Source organism: Anabrus simplex, chromosome 9, assembly GCF_040414725.1.
Source record: "Anabrus simplex isolate iqAnaSimp1 chromosome 9, ASM4041472v1, whole genome shotgun sequence".
Classification (NCBI taxonomy): Eukaryota; Metazoa; Arthropoda; class Insecta; order Orthoptera; family Tettigoniidae; genus Anabrus; species Anabrus simplex.
Genome location: NC_090273.1, coordinates 5,841,937 through 5,858,047, shown reverse-complemented (window position 1 = coordinate 5,858,047; position 16,111 = coordinate 5,841,937). Strand labels below are relative to the sequence as shown.

General features: G+C 39.4%; 1 protein-coding gene across 2 annotated transcripts in view; it reads left to right on the top strand.

The window, feature by feature from the left end:
- Positions 1-16,111, top strand: part of Rab3-GAP (Rab3 GTPase activating protein) — a 461,679-nt gene that overhangs the window by 280,368 nt on the left and 165,200 nt on the right. For both annotated transcript variants that reach the window (XM_067153758.2, XM_067153757.2), the window contains one exon: positions 8,316-8,524. In XM_067153758.2, coding sequence (XP_067009859.2) covers positions 8,316-8,524 — 209 coding nt within the window. The remainder of the gene's footprint in view (positions 1-8,315; positions 8,525-16,111) is intronic.

Below are 16,111 nucleotides of genomic sequence, written 5' to 3'. Positions count from 1 at the left end.
TGCATGTCATAGAAACAGTCTTCAACATGCCAATCATTAGTTCTAATAACAGGACTAAAATTAAATTTTAAACAAATGATAGGATATTTCCTAAGTAAAGATACTACACTGTTTAAAGGACATAGTTTTAGATGTCTTAAAGAAAGTGAGAGAAACAGGTGGTTGTTTGTGACCAGGGAAGTAATTATCTTAAAATGAGATCCTTGTTTGTGGCCTCAGTCAAGAAAAGCCATTTATTGAGGACCTTGGTAATGCATTCTTTCACGATGCAGCACACTTGCTCATATCTGTAAGAAAGAATTTAAAAAAGTATGACTTTGTATGTGCTGATGGCAGGTGTTCATGGAGTCATATTGTTGAGTTTTATAATAAGGATAAAACTATGATGCCCCAATTAGCTCCTAAACGAATCAAGAAGTGTATTGAACTACGTCCATTTAGTCCAGTGAGAGTGTGTCTTGCAGCCCATGTACTAAAACATTCTGTCAGTTGTGGGATTATGACCAATGTCACTTTTAATTCTATGTCAGAGGAAGCATTGCCTGCTGCCAACTTCATTGAGAAAATGGACATTCTACCACTCATCCCAGAAATACAGTGCAAAAGAATTCCGATGATGAAAGGAAGCACTTAACATATTTAAATGAAATGACAGAATATTTGAAGACAGTTACTGTTGCTAACAATCAGCGAAATAATCCGCATTTTGTTAAGGGATGGGTTGAAAATGTAGCCACTTTGAAATTGTTGTGGACAGAATTAAGGAATGAGTATGTGTTTTCCTACCTTCTGACAAGAGGCTTACTCAAGATTGCATAGGAAATGTATTCTCTGTAATTTGGGGTAAAGGTGGGATTAATGTAACCCCTGATTCATGCAAATTTAATCTGCTCCCAAGTTAGTTATGACAAATCAATTATTGCACCCTTCAGAAGACAGTAATTGTACATATTTTGTTGAAACAAAATCATGATGCAAAAGGGCAATGGCAAGCATTGCTTATAGGGAAATTTTTGAATGTTTTTGAGGCTAACTTTATAGATTTTCTTTGTTTAGTGGGCTTCAAGTTGAGGAAAATTGTCCAGCTTTTAAACGTTAATTCATTGAATCATGTGTGTAAGGAATGTGCCGATATTTTTATTGACAAGTGTCTTAATGTGATGATACAATTTTTAAATGAGAAAAAAGACAAATCTAGCCATAAAAGTTCAGGCAGGAATGCCAAAGCAAAGAATGTAATGCGTAAATGAAAGGTCAAGCCCTTTCACAGCAGTCCACTTCACATCTTGTTTATATGTCTAATTCCAGTCTTTAAATAATAACCTGTTAAATAATTCTTCATTCATTTATCCAGAATTGCTTTAGCAACTTTGAAGTTAATATCTCAAAAATACTTTCTTTCCAGACATGTAATTTATCAACTTTCGTGTATACATTTTCATTGATATTTGAATTTAGCGCGAATTTCCAGGTCACGTCACTAGGAGCGCCACTTGCGAATTGTCTCCCATTCTAACAAAGCTAAATCCGGAAGTGTCGTGTATTGTCTCTAACGTACTTGCTATCACTGAGCCGGCGTGAGGACATGTTTGTACAGTAACACATCTTACAGCGCAACATCGAGTGGTTCGGTAGAGGTCACAGCAAGGAGAAACTACCCTTTTTATCATATCAATTTGAACTTCCCAATACTTGCTGCATTCTAGTGGACACTTGATAAACTACTACTCCCAAGAAATGGATGGGAACCATGTGGGATCGTGCAGCTGCCTATAAAAACGCGAGAAAATCACGCCCATACGGGTGCTTCCACAACCAAGAAAGCAGTTTGCCCGTATCATGTATGAGCATAATGTTGAAAGGATTAAGAGCTGTGGCCAAATTAAGTGATACCTCCCACCAAATAGGTAAGAATTACATATGCAGTGGAACCTCGGTTCTCCATTTTTGGCGGGACCGCGGAAAAAGAAAGTACAACACGGGAAAACTGAAAAACCAGGTACGAATGAAAAATCAACAATTTGGCTAAACATCACAAAAATGAAATATGTATAATTATTATCTTACAAACACTCCTACACCAGACCTAACTACAACCCAAATGGGCCTTCACCTACCAAACGACCGCTGCTCAGCCCGAAGGCCTGTAGATTATGAGGTGACGCATGGTCAGTGTAACGAATCCTCTCAGCTGTTATTCCTGGCTCTCTAGATCTGGGTCGCCGTCTCATCATTAGATAGCTCCTCAATTAAAAGTAATCGTAGGCTGAGTGAACGTGGAATCAGCCCTCGTATGAAAATGAAAACCTACAACCTGTTTTCCAGTCAATGACCGGGTCATGGATGGAACGAATGAAGGAATTGTGCCGGATGCTGAAGCCTGTCGCACTCCTCTGAATCAGCCCTCATATCCAGGTAAAAATGCTTGACCTGGGCGGGAATCGAACCCGGGCCCTCCAGGTAAGAGGCAGGCAAGTTAGACCTCGGAGCCAACTTCGCACATTCATTTCCCGTACGCGAATTACAAATCTCGAACCATTACATTCAGTTTCACTGGGGAAAGTTCTTTCAGTTCAGCAACTTTGATCTGCCAAACTCTTCAAAAAGTCTAATACCCGTTACGCCAAGCCAAACAACAATTGACCACAAGTAGTTTTTAATTCTCTAATCTAATAAAATAAAGCACATTAGATACAAAAGCACCCATCAGGTTGGTGAAATCCCTTTTTTAAATCTTCCATTGTAATTTGGTCACCAGTATACTGTTTGTAGTCATTTTCTGGAAGTATTGTACCGCATAAATTAGGCCTACATCGACGTTTAAAGGTTATGTTGAACTCGAGAATGTGGTTTTGAATGTAAGTAGCGATTCTCTAAAGTTCTCGAATGCATTGTATTCAATTCTCACCGTCACTGATCACAATCACATTGGAAAGAGAAAAAAAATCATCAAAACTTCAGAATTATGGTTGTTAGTGACCTTGAGCTCAGCACTCACTGTACAAGTCGGTAGGGGTGGGAAATGATACAAGTGCGCACATAAAACGACTGCGGTTTTTATAACATTTTAACATAAAAAATAAAATTCCCAGTCTTAGGCCTATGTTACGACCGAAACAGTAATAGGCAATCCCAAAAACCCCCATGGCTTTAAGTAAGTAAGGTGCAACATAATTGTATATGATGATATTAAAACACTAAATTTGTGTTAAGGAGGAGCAGTTTCAATTCCTCCCTGAAAGCCCAGTGACTATTCAGTGCCCTGAGGGATGTTTGCGATAATGTAGACATTTTACAAATACGAGCATTTGACGAACTCGTTGTTTCTTCAAGTAGAGCTCTGTCTCCTTCCAGTTGTGTCCTCTCTGCTTTGATTTCCAAGGATTCTCTAAACAATACCATCCGAATGCCAAGATGCTCCTTTAAATGCGAGTTCACCGCCGATCGCTTTTCCAGTACAGCAGTTGCTCTAATTATCGCAATGACGGGATGTTAACACCAAGGTCCGTAATTATGCTATAGCCGTCCTTTCAAAATGAGATACAGTTTCCTGAAAAACACTTCATCAAGGATGTAATGTTCATGGGACTGAAATATCTGGATGGTTGATCTGGGAAATCAATTCCTCGAGAACGGATAATGCAGGATTTTTACAACGTGATTTAATTAGCATGATTGCGGGACTATGTAATTTGAACGAATAATCCGGGAAAACTTAGTTTCCGGTAACGTATAATTGAGGTTCTACTGTAGGACCAAAACAGGTTAGGATGTTTCTGTGGGGATCAAAAGGAAACTGTCATAAAGAGGGAACATGCTTAAAAAAAAAAAAAAATTAAAAAAATTAAGGTTATGTTTGGATGTAGAAATAATTAGGATGAAAACAAAGAAACTAGTGTTTACAATTATAAATGAATTAAATAAATAAATAAATAAAACATTTGAAGAGACCTACATAGTAAAATATCAAGGAAAAACGTTCTTAGTGATGCGAAATATACACGTTGCTTAAAATTATGTTTAAAGTTGTCATACGAATGTGCCAACATCTGGGCAATTGCGCACGTTTCGTGTGTGGATTAGCATCCACCTTCTCAATAAATTCTAATTTTTCATCGCTTGTAAACTGTCTAGCTTTTTTCTTCTCCATAACTTAATGTCCTGCAAAGCACTATGCGTAAGTATACTACACTAGGCCTAATTTATGTACTATGTTACACAATTCACTTACAAATGTAAAATTAAGCACCAGCACATCAGATGAGCTACTGTTTCGTGATGCAAACAAACATAGCAAAGATTGGCTTGGGACTTAGCCCCGTTCACAATGCAAACGTAAGGTAGTGTATACCTAAAATTACCGTTAACTTAGAATTTTGCAGCCATGTTATCTGATGGAACCATTCACAATACGCCGACGAAAACTTAACTGAGAGTCCATAAAATTAAGGGTTTGCAAACTCCAGGGTCTTGAGGTTAATTTTACATTAAGTTTAAGAACCAGCCAATCAGAGCAGACGTAAATATTGTATTTTATGCACGACTAGCTGATGTACCCGTGCTTCGCTACGGGATTCTCAGAAAGACTGACTTTGTGGTTTTCTTAACCTGAAATCAACATAGGTCATTACAAAAACGTAAGTATGAATGTAGCGATTAAAAGCAATGCTATCATATAAAATACTCGATCAAATAGAAAGCCGCACGTTTTATCACTTTTAATGAACAGTGCTGCGGTTAGATTGCGGTGCCAACCTAATAGTCCAAAGTTCCAGAGCTGGGATGACCAGGCCGCAGATTGCCATGAACACTCATCTGACATTATTCCGCTAAATATGCACACTGTTCATTCCAATCAGTGCCTCAGAGTAGGGATTGAATAGCCCGAATGCTATGATGATCCAGCGTGTTACGTACCAGTAGTATCAGAAAATTTATAAACCAGGGGAATGTCATGCTAAAGAAGAAAGTTATCTAACTCCCCAGCTACTTCCCATCAATATTCAGGCAGACTGTTACACTCTGTACGACTGGGCGAGTTGACCGTGTGGTTAGCGGTGCGCAGCTGTGGGCTTGCATCCGAGAGATAGTGGATTCGAACCCCATTGTCGGCAGCGCTGATGATGGTATTCCGTGGTTTCCCACTTTCACACCAGTCAAATGCTGGGCCTGTAGCTAAATTAAGGCCTAAGGCACTCCTAGCCCTTTCCTATCCCATCGTCGCCATAAAATGTATCTCCGTCGGTGCGACGTAAATCAAACAAAAAATACTCTGTACGCCGCAGTAATCCTATCTACCGGAGATGAAGGGCAACAGATGACACAAAGCACATCACGACAATGGTCAATGTAATGTTATTGTTGATCAATGTTATGAGTATATATTGTAGGCCTTCACATTTAGTTTTCTTTCGACTCTGTGATTTGTAAAATATTTTATACCATAAACTGTAGTTTCTTATTCTCCGACTTTACATACCGATTTTCATTAAATACTGTTTACCCATTTCTGGTTACTCGGCGCTGATATGGACTTAGTAACAAAAATCCAAAATTATGAATATCTTTGTGATCATAGCCAGTGCGGTAACAATGTATAAGACATGAATAATAGGAAATTTAATACTATAAAACCCTAGTTATGTAGCATTCATCGATTACACCTCTTAATAATAAATATTTGAGAATTACATTTTAGGCATTCCCCTAAACTACCATTTCACTCAGCGTGAATAAAATCATTTACAGCCTAGACTATAGCGACTTATTTCCTGACTTTGCATACCGATTTTCATCAAGATAGGACTACTAATAACAACAATATTTGAGAATTATATTTTAGGCCTTCCCCTAAACTACAATTTTTCTCAGCGCGAATACAATTATTGATAGCCTAGATTGTAGCAACTTATTCCCCAACTTTGCATACCCATTTTTTTTTAAATACGACCACTAATAACAAATAGTTGAGAATTCAATTTTAGGCCTTCCCCTAAACTACCATTTCACTCAGCGTGAGTAAAATGATTTATAGCCTAGATTGTAGAGGCTCATCTCCCGACTTCACATACCGATTTTCATTAGACCACTAATAACATAAATAGTTGAGAATTCAATTTTAGGCCTTCCCCTAAACTACCATTTCACTCAGCGTGAGTAAAATGATTTATAGCCTAGATTGTAGAGGATCATCCCCTGACTTCACATACCGATTTTCATTAAATTCTCTCCAACCGTTTCCTCGTGATGCGTGTACATACATACAGACAGACAGACAGACAGACAGACAGAAATTACGGAAAAGTAAAAAGTGCATTTTCTTGTTACTATGGACATGAACGATACAGAAATACCATTATTTTCAAATTCTGAGCAATGTACAGACAAAACTCTTATTATATATATATAGATATAATGACTTCTTTTGACAAAATACTTGTAATTCTTTCAAAACAATCCTTGTTTGTATGTATGATAAAAGGAAAACGAATCACAAAGTCACTGTACCGAAAGAGAATACATGGAAATAAATGTAGCAATGAAATCTGACGGTAAATGGCGGAGACGAGCTCTCAGCGCTGGTGAGTGACGATCCTCGTCATAGATAAAATATTGTCCTTGTATATTTCTCAACATTATGACAGATTACGATATCGTACCAAAACATCTCAACGGAGTGTGATAGCTAGGCGCATAGATGCCGGCAAAGGAGACCTTACACTTATTTTTTTTAAAGAAAAGGGGACAGAGGTCGTAGAATAGTGTCAAACAGTTCAGGTTTCGTCCGCATGTAGAATACAAAGTGATGAGGATCATTTCTTGCTGTAGACCACCAAAATCGCCCAGAGATAACCTTCTCTGATTCAAGGGATAAATCCATTTTCTGCACCATTGTTTACTTCACCTCCAGGTACGTAGTTCCCAGGAGCAAAGCAAGAGATGTTTGGAGTAATATGAATTCCGCCACCATGTTGTTTGATTCCATCGAGGTAATATAAAACTGTGAGATAGCCTAAAACCCAACTTCCTTGTAAATAACGTGGCAGTGTTTTGATGGGCTGGTGTGTAGTCTGTACGTTCATGTTACGTTCCCCCATTTTGAATACCACAAATTTTATGTTAATTTTACGGTTATGTTACTTCGATAAGTTTATGGTTATGTTTGTGTTGTGAATGGGGCCTGACTCTCCCTGCAGCTGTAGACCGACACGCAACCACGCAAACCTTTTGTTGCTGACCCGTCGTGCATGCCACGTGGCCAAATTTATTATGGTGGGAGTTACAAATGTACTAAAGGGTGACGTAAATGTGCTATCCATGTATTTAATAGGACATAGCCTTGGTCTTTGAAATAATGGCGTAATAGAAACGTGCGAGAGAGGGACATTTCAACTGATTTGGAAGTTCAGTCTTTCTAATTTCTTATTTCTGGTTCAGAAACATTACTATAATTTTTATGTTATATCATACCTGTTTCCACCATAGTGCAAAGCAGTGTTTTAAATCATATGTTGTAGGAGACAGTTTAGTTCTAGCAGTTCGTGTGGCAGGTGGTGCAGGTTCATTTCAGACATTTCATTTTAATTGCACTTATTTCTTTTATACAACTTGTTTGTTTGAAGCCATTGTCTCAACCAGTTAGCAACTATTTAACAGAAAGGCACGTACATACTCTCTGTAAATGATGCAGGTTTGATAGAGAATTCGCAAGCAGTGTTCTGTTGTTAAATTTCTCTCGCACTTTTGATAGAAAAATTTGTGTTTACTACATGTTGCAATGTATTATTCATAAAAAGTAATTCCAACCTTCATTGAGAGAGATCTCTCTTCTTGCTGTAGATTTTATACCTCTTCAATGAAGCACAATATTATTGTCTACTTTATAATACTACCTTCTCCAATAATAGGGGTCTATCACCACCCTCTTCTTCTGCTGTCCATTCTGCCATTTCTAGTTCATTCTTGCCTTTTTCACCACCAGAAATTGTTCTCTTCTACATCTTTTATAGAAGAGGTAAGACACGGCTTCCTGCTTGTCGGCTCCATGGCTGAATGGTCAGAGGGCAGGTGGTAAATTCCTCTGGCTTGAGGAGTAACAAACACAACACATTATACTATGAACTACTGCAGAAGCATAAATAAGGACATCCAGATGTAAAACCCTGTGTATTGGCCCCAATAAATTGGAAGAAGAGTTCAGTAAATACTGGAATAGGGGAGATGAATGTTGTTGTCATGCCTCCTCTCTCAGGAGTATATTTTTGAAATTGGTAGAACAAGAGACACATTGACATTCTTTACTGTTCTTGATTTAGCACAGTAAAACACCTGTTGTGCCCGTACCTGCACCAGAGAAGACGGATAACGGTGGTAGTGGTGACAGCTCACAAGATATGTCCATGTCGCCAGATGACGAGACACACAGTTCGGTGAGCGAGTGGGAGAATGTCTCGCGAGACACCTGCCAGTGGACAGTACTCATTGGGCAACTAGAAGATCTCGCTCTGCTCGATGCAGTTCTCAAGTGAGTCACATCATTATAGACTAAATGTAGCTTGTGGAGGAACATTTGATCTGCCAATTATGTGAATTATTTGTATTAAATGTGTTGGTAATTTTTTCGTTCCAAAATTTTGGAGACTAAGGCTGTAATTATAATGAGAATTTGAATTAACTAGAGATACTTTGTCTGCATCTGGTACCTTACCCTGTAACCGGAACGAGTAGAACTACTAGTGCCATCACTATTTCAGTTTAAATACACCATCACTGCAAGGCACCAGCGTAGGCTTCATCCCACTGTCAGCTGTTCTTGCATTTAACCAAACACAACACTCTACTGCACTTTGAATGTTTAAATACTGAATTTATAAATCTTCTGGTCAAGAAGGCATAAACAACATTACCCATTGCTGTCGATTTCCATTGATAGCCTTTGAAAAAGGAATACACTAGATTGTGGAAATAACCAGTGGCTGGTTGAGAACTTCCCGAACAGAATAGAGCAAGATAGTCTCCTTCAAAATACATTAGTATTCGTAAGAACTGTATATTATGATAATAGGTTTGAGCAGGATTGTTGTTCAGGGTAACCCAAAAGTCTGGTTTCGGCACAGTTTGATTAGCTTATTTTTGTGTCGCAACTGGGAAGGAGGAGGGTAAGGGGTAGGTGGTCATTTTCCACACAAGACAGTCAGGAGTAGGTACTAATGTAGTTGGGGATGTATGGGATCTGGTTATGACAGTGCAGGGGAAGTTTAAGGGAGTGGAGTGAGATACTGCGTAAGGCAGATACGGACTGGACGGTGATCAGGGATTTAAATGTGACTATTGAGTGTGTACGGAGTGAGATTTGTAGATCCTAATGGGTGGGTAGGACACTCAGATGGCCTTCACTTGAACCACGAAGGTACATGTGAGTTAGGTGGTTTGTTTAGAAGAGCTATAGGAAACCGAGTGCCTGCATGCTGTCAGCTTGCATTTGGGATATAATGGGTTCATTACAAATTGTATTGTCACCTTAACAGCATTATGGTTCTTTTTGGTTAAAATTCCTCCTTTGCAGTAAAATTCTTTTCAGAACAACAATATCTTTATAAAATGGAACATGTTTCGTCCCCATGGGGACATCTCCAGGCATAGATAAAAGACAAAATATACAAAAATAGGAGGAGGATACAGTAAAAAATACGTTATGATTCTAATTAGCATTCTGTCCATCATCTTTTAATCAGCATTTGTGGCATTGAACTATCTCATGTGAGCAAGGAGAACGTACTATACTCCTGTGACCAGTGTTTACCCCTGGTTCCTCCTGCCCCAAGGGGAGGTTTGTTGTCTGCGGTGTGTCTATGTGCTCCTCTTACAACCGTTGAGTATTTAAATTTATGCTATATCAGACCAAGGACCAGCTGGACTACAGTGCAGATGTTAAGTAATATTAAAGCGTGGAAAAGCCCTTTGGCTGGACAGCCATCATGGCCTTGAAGTTGCAGCTAGTTAAATTGTTGAATTACAGACATGGCACTCTCACTGTTCCCTAATGTGTGTGTAAAAGTGTGAACGTGACCCAACCAATGAGTGACCATGCCCAATGTTGTTTTGGTGCCATAAGTCAGAAGTAATTTGAGTACAAATTTATTTGCGCCCGCCTCGGCTATTCCTGCAAGGTTCCAGTGCTTCAGGATGTTTTTAGGTTGTTGTACTTCAAGCTTGATAGGTTTCAGTTGAAGTGAGTTTGTTTCCATGTGTCTTCTTATTTTGGCAGGAGGGGTTTATGGTATCATGGTGGTTATTGTCTTATGTGTTGGGGGTATTGGGTGGGTCTGGGCTGGGTCGAGGGGATGTTTAAGAGAAGGAGGTGGCTAGTTTCTGGGCTGGGGGAGTGAGGTGATGATTGAAGCCGGGTGGGAGAGGTAAGTAGGGGTGGTACAGACCTGGGTTCATTGTTTTGAGGTTTCGGGGGGGGGGGGCTGTTTTGTCTGTACTGTGCTGTAATTGCCCGTTTGATGAATGGGCAGCCAGTGAACAAAACGGCATGGCTGCCTTGGCAGTTTGCACACTTCGCTTGGTCCCATACTGTCAGACCCACCACCCTAATCACACAGTGCTTTGTCTAAAATTAGATCACTCTGGGCTTCGGTTCAGTTAAGGGTTTAGTTTGGTTCAAGAAATTGTTTAGAGGGTTGACTTGAACAGGGGAGGGGATATCTGTGTTTTGGTGTGCTGCTAGAATGGTGGGAATTAAGGTTGATTCACAATCTCCGGGATGTGACGGCGCTCTCCGTGTCCGCATCTGTCATTTCCGATATGAATATTTCACATCTGTTCTCACACTTCAGTTCCGTGCAGTTCCGTGAAAAAGTCAGCAATCAAGTGTTCCATGATGAGTTTTTTTAGTGATGATGAACTGTTAATGATAGCTATAATCTTGGACGAAGAGGAGAAAGAGAGGAAGAAACAGTGGGTTCATCATATATGGAAACGCATGGGTAAGGAAGGAGAGTTTTCTACTCTATATAAGTGCTTGAAGGACGACGAAGTCAAATTTCATGGATACACTACATTTGCTTTTAATTGCTTGAAAAATTAAATAAATGAAATCGTTGATTAATTTTTAATACCCCTGACTTCGTAGGTTGGGGCAGAAAGTACCTTGCTGCACCAAAGTCGATGCCTATGTACAGACAGACTGATTTTCTTAATCTTAAAAGCAAAAAATGTTAGTTACCTACCTTCAGCTTCCATTTTCTCGCCAATTTTATCCCATACACGCTTCTTCAAACCACTATCCATATATTTCGAATCAGCTAAATTATATAGAAAAGAAAAGAAAAGAAAAGAGTATGCCTTCACTAATTCAATCAGCAGTTCGGCCTTCATTTTGAGAGGAAAATAACAGTTCAAACCTACACATATAAACTCAGTTCTTGAAGAAAGCAGCGAGAGAGAAATCACGTCCGTGAAAACAAGAAAATATCGTTGGCGAGCGAATACGTATTGCCGGCACGGATCACGGAGAAGCACTGAAGGTCACGGCGAATGGCGTCAACGGAAGTGTTGGAACTCGTCCCTTTGTTTACATGGCGACTATATTTTATTTTCACGGAAGATGCCGTCATGTCATGGAAAGCGCCGTCACGTCCCGTAGATGTGTGAATCGACCTTAAATCTGTTTCAGATAGGAGTAACCATGACGTGGTTGTTACAGGTTCCTTCAGTTATGGCTATGTATTCTTTAATGGTTGGGGTTAATGCTTGTATTATGGTTCGGTGGATGAGGGGTATGGGGGAAAACGAGGATGTTACATTTCACTGAGATAGGGAATTCCGTTTGGTTTTGGGTATAGAAGTAGGGGGTATTGAAGTTGTAATGTTCTTCTTCTTCTTCTTCTTGCTTGGATGTTGTGGATTTAGGTTCGACGGTGAAATGAATGTCATACTGTTCTAGGGATCAGGCAGTTAGGGGAATGTCTTTGGTTTCATGGATGTAGATACCAATATAGGAGTCATCAAATTCCTGAATTGCTTTGACCTGGTAGAAATTTTCATGTAGGACTTGGGTTGTTAGGAATCTGTGGTGGGGGGCTTGACTAAAATATATTCACTAGGTTTAGGTAGCGGGTTATCGTGGATGGAGCCCTTGCATGGGTCCAGGCGACTCATTCCACCTGTGTTTGCCATACTTTTGGTACTTGGGTATTTGGTGGTTTAGGGGGAACTGGTCAAACTGTTATGAGGCCGCACTGCTCAGTGAGCACTGTTGATCCAGTTCTCAATGTGACTGCACCGAGATCTAGACAATTTTGCTTTCTTCTAGTTGGCCGTTCTCGTGGTCGAGCCGTGTGTTGGCAGCAGTATTGATTTTCTCCTCAACATCTGGTGAGCAGTGGCTCTGCATCATCAGGGGCAAGCAGGGAGCTCTACTAGTCAGTACCGGGGAGCTACTGGATGCTGGCTTCTTGCTCAACTTACTGGTCTCTTCTTGATGTTCTCGCAGCGAGCTCTTACCTGTGACAAACATGACCTCACTGTGACTTTTTAATCTTCCACTTTTTTGACAGTATCTGTTCCCTGTTTTTGATGTAAAAAAACATATAAAAACAACTTCTGAGAAAAATATGACTTTGGTGTTTGTCATTCTCAACCCTTCCTGTATTAACTGGGAAGGAAATGAAAATGACAGGAAGAATGAACAACGAATGGTATATAAGTTAACCTGGAAAGGACACTAGAATCAGAAAGTGATGGAACTAACTAGAGGGGAAAATTTTCTAGACATGGTTCTGATTAAATGAGATGAGCTCTATAGAGAAACTAAAGTGGTATACGGTAAGTGATCATAAAGCTGTTTTGTTGTATCTCATAATTAAAAATAAATGTGATAGAAAGGTAGGTTGGAAAAGTAGGACTATTAAGCAATACTGTACAGTTGATAAGAGAGGCATGAGAGAATTTTTAAAAAGTAATTATGATCGGTGGAAAATGCTGAATAGAAATGTAAGGAGCAGTTGTGGAGTAGCGTGAAAACAGTCATCTATCTTTAAAAGTGGTAAGGAATGTTATAAATGAGAAAGAGAGAGATTAAGAAGGGAGTACAGGTTAGAAAGGAGTAGAGGTAGGAATGGTAATGGAAGTAAGGAGAGATAGAAGGAACTTCCTAGGAAATTGAATTTAACAAAATTAACAGTCATACAAATTTTAAGGAAAAATGGAAGGGTATGTTTAGGAACTTTAATAAGGCAGAAAAAGGTTCCAGGAGGGACTTAGAGTGGTGCTGTAAAGACTTTTGGAATTGCTTTGGTTCATTTCTCAAGGAGGTCCTTTTGTTTTGGTGGGTTGAATAAACTTAACACCAGGTATTTTATTGTATGTTGATCTACAATTCAAGACGAAACAGAATGGCATACACACACTCCTACTGCTTGGTGAAACATTACTGATGCAGTATTAGTCTTTCGACATGAATAGATTTTACAAGTAATCGTGTTCAAATTGGTCGGTATCAACCACCTAATCAATACACAATATTATAATCTAAAAAGATTATTTATCAAAGAAAAGTGGAAGTGTTTCGGCTCGTGCAACCATCGTCATCACATAAACACATTAGAAAGTGTAACCACTATTGATGATGTCCTGCACCAGTCGCCCGGGTGTGGTCAACAAGCGTCCTCCATTCCTTTCTGTCCTTCCACTTTTCCTGCTCCATTACTTCCGCCACATCCAATCCAGCTTCTCTAATGTCCTTCCAGATCTGATCCAGCCACCTTCTTCTAGGTCTTCCAACAAGTCTCTTTCCCTTAACTTCTCTTTCCAATTCCCTTCTTGGTACACATTCCTTTCCCATTCTTTGTACATGTCTGAACCATCTCACTCTTCCTTTCTGTATGTTCTGTACTAACGGTTCTATATTTAGCTCTTCTCTTATTTTAAAATTTTGAATTCTATCTCATCTTATTTTTGTTTGTTTGTTTATTTGGGAAACCATAACAGCGAGAAGCCGAATTACATAGTTCCGCAATGAAAAACATATTTACAATAGAGCAGCACAAGGCAAACATAAAAAATAAGTGGAAGAACAATGACGAAAAAACATCTAACGATAAAAATAGAGGAAAAAGTTAAAAACTAACAAAATAACTGTAGAGACGCAACAAATAACAACAAAACATAAAGGCTAAAGAAACAACGAAAAAATTGAAGATTGAGCGTAAAACGAAGAGAAGAACTTATAGCTAGGCACAGTAAGATAAATACAGATATAACACTTCAGTAACGGTATAGTACAGTAAAAAATAAATAAATAAATATTATATTATGTACAAAAGAGAGGACAGCAATGAGAAGAGAAAAAAGGAATATGAAGAAAATGAACTAGGTTAAGTTAAGGAAAAATTGATTAAAGGAGGCATACGAAGAAAAAACGTCCAAGTTCCTGCCTGAAGATAAAGAGTTAAAGAGGTTTGGTATGCGGATAAATAAACTTCTTTGAACGAGAGAGAGGCGGGAATACGGAATATGAAGGGGCGGATTAATCCTGGTTTTGCGAGTTGGAACATGTAAGGAAAAGGATGCAGGTTCAGGAGAATGAAATAAACCATTAACAGCGTTATATAGGAATCTAAGGTTGGCTACTTTCCTGCGACTAGATAACGGGTGAAGGTTTAACTTATCTAGTATCTGATTACTGCTCAAGTTTTGACAATCAGATACTCTGGCTCTAACAATGGCACAGAAGAATGACTGAACGCGGTCAATATGATTCAGATTAGTGGGTGAAGAGATAGACCAAATAGGAGATGCGAATTCAATAATCGGTAGGATGCAAGATACATAGTAGGCTCGGAGGGCGCGGATATCGGTGATGTCAGAAGATCTATATAACAAACCGAGAAGTGACATTGCTCGTGTGGTTATCTTTTGTATATGGGGGACAAATAACAATTTACTGTCAAACATCACTCCTAAGACATTTTGTTCTGTTAGAGTTGGGAACGGGTTACCGAGGAGGGAGTATTTACTGAGAATCGGTGACTTACGAAGCATGATCAAAATAGAGGAACACTTGGCTGGATTAGGCTTAAGACGCCATGTGGAGCACCACTCAGAGAGTGAGTTAAGCCCACTCTGTAAGGAGTTTACGTCTGATAAAGAATCGATTTGTTTGAATACTTTACAGTCGTCTGCAAACAGTAGAATTTCACAAGAAACAGAGGATATAGAATTAATGAGATCATCAATAAATAAGACAAAAAGAAGCGGACCTAGGACACTGCCCTGTGGGACGCCAGAATGTACCATAACAAGAGTCGAACTGAACCCATCAAGAACCACATGCTGAGTTCTGGTATTGTGGAAGCTCTGCAGGAGAGTTAGGAAGCAACCATGGATATTAAAACGTTCTGAGAGTTAATGAATATTGAATTTTCACAACAGCATTGTAATGGAAACCGACTTTCAACCTATTAGGTCGTGTTACGTACATTTAGTACGTGTTGAAGAGATATTAAGTACAGAACAAAAATGGCCAACCAGACACCAGTGGGATCCGAACCCACAACCTCCCGATTTCGCGTCGGTTGCTCTACCAATTGAGCTATGGTGGTCTAGGCATCTTTGTTCTGTTGGAAAGGATCTGAGCTACAGGTCTGGTACTACCACCATCATACTGTAGAATGCGTTTAAGTTGCCCGTTGAGGACCAAGTCAATGAATATTGAATTTTCACGACAGCATTGTAATCGAAACCGACTTTCAACCTATTAGGTCGTGTTACGTACATTTAGTACGTGTTGAAGAGATATTAAGTACAGCTCAGATCCTTTCCAACAGAACAAAGATGGTCTAGGTCACCATAGCTCAATTGGTAGAGCAACCGACGCGAAATCGGGAGGTTGTGGGTTCGGATCCCACTGGTGTCTGGTTGGCCATTTTTGTTCTGTACTTAATATCTCTTCAACACGTACTAAATGTACGTAACACGACCTAATAGGTTGAAAGTCGGTTTCGGTTCTGAGAGTTTATAGGAAAGAAGTGCGTGGCCTACGGTATCAAAAGCCTTTGCAATATGAATGTAGCACACGTCCAGTTGAGAACTGGTGTTCAGAGCA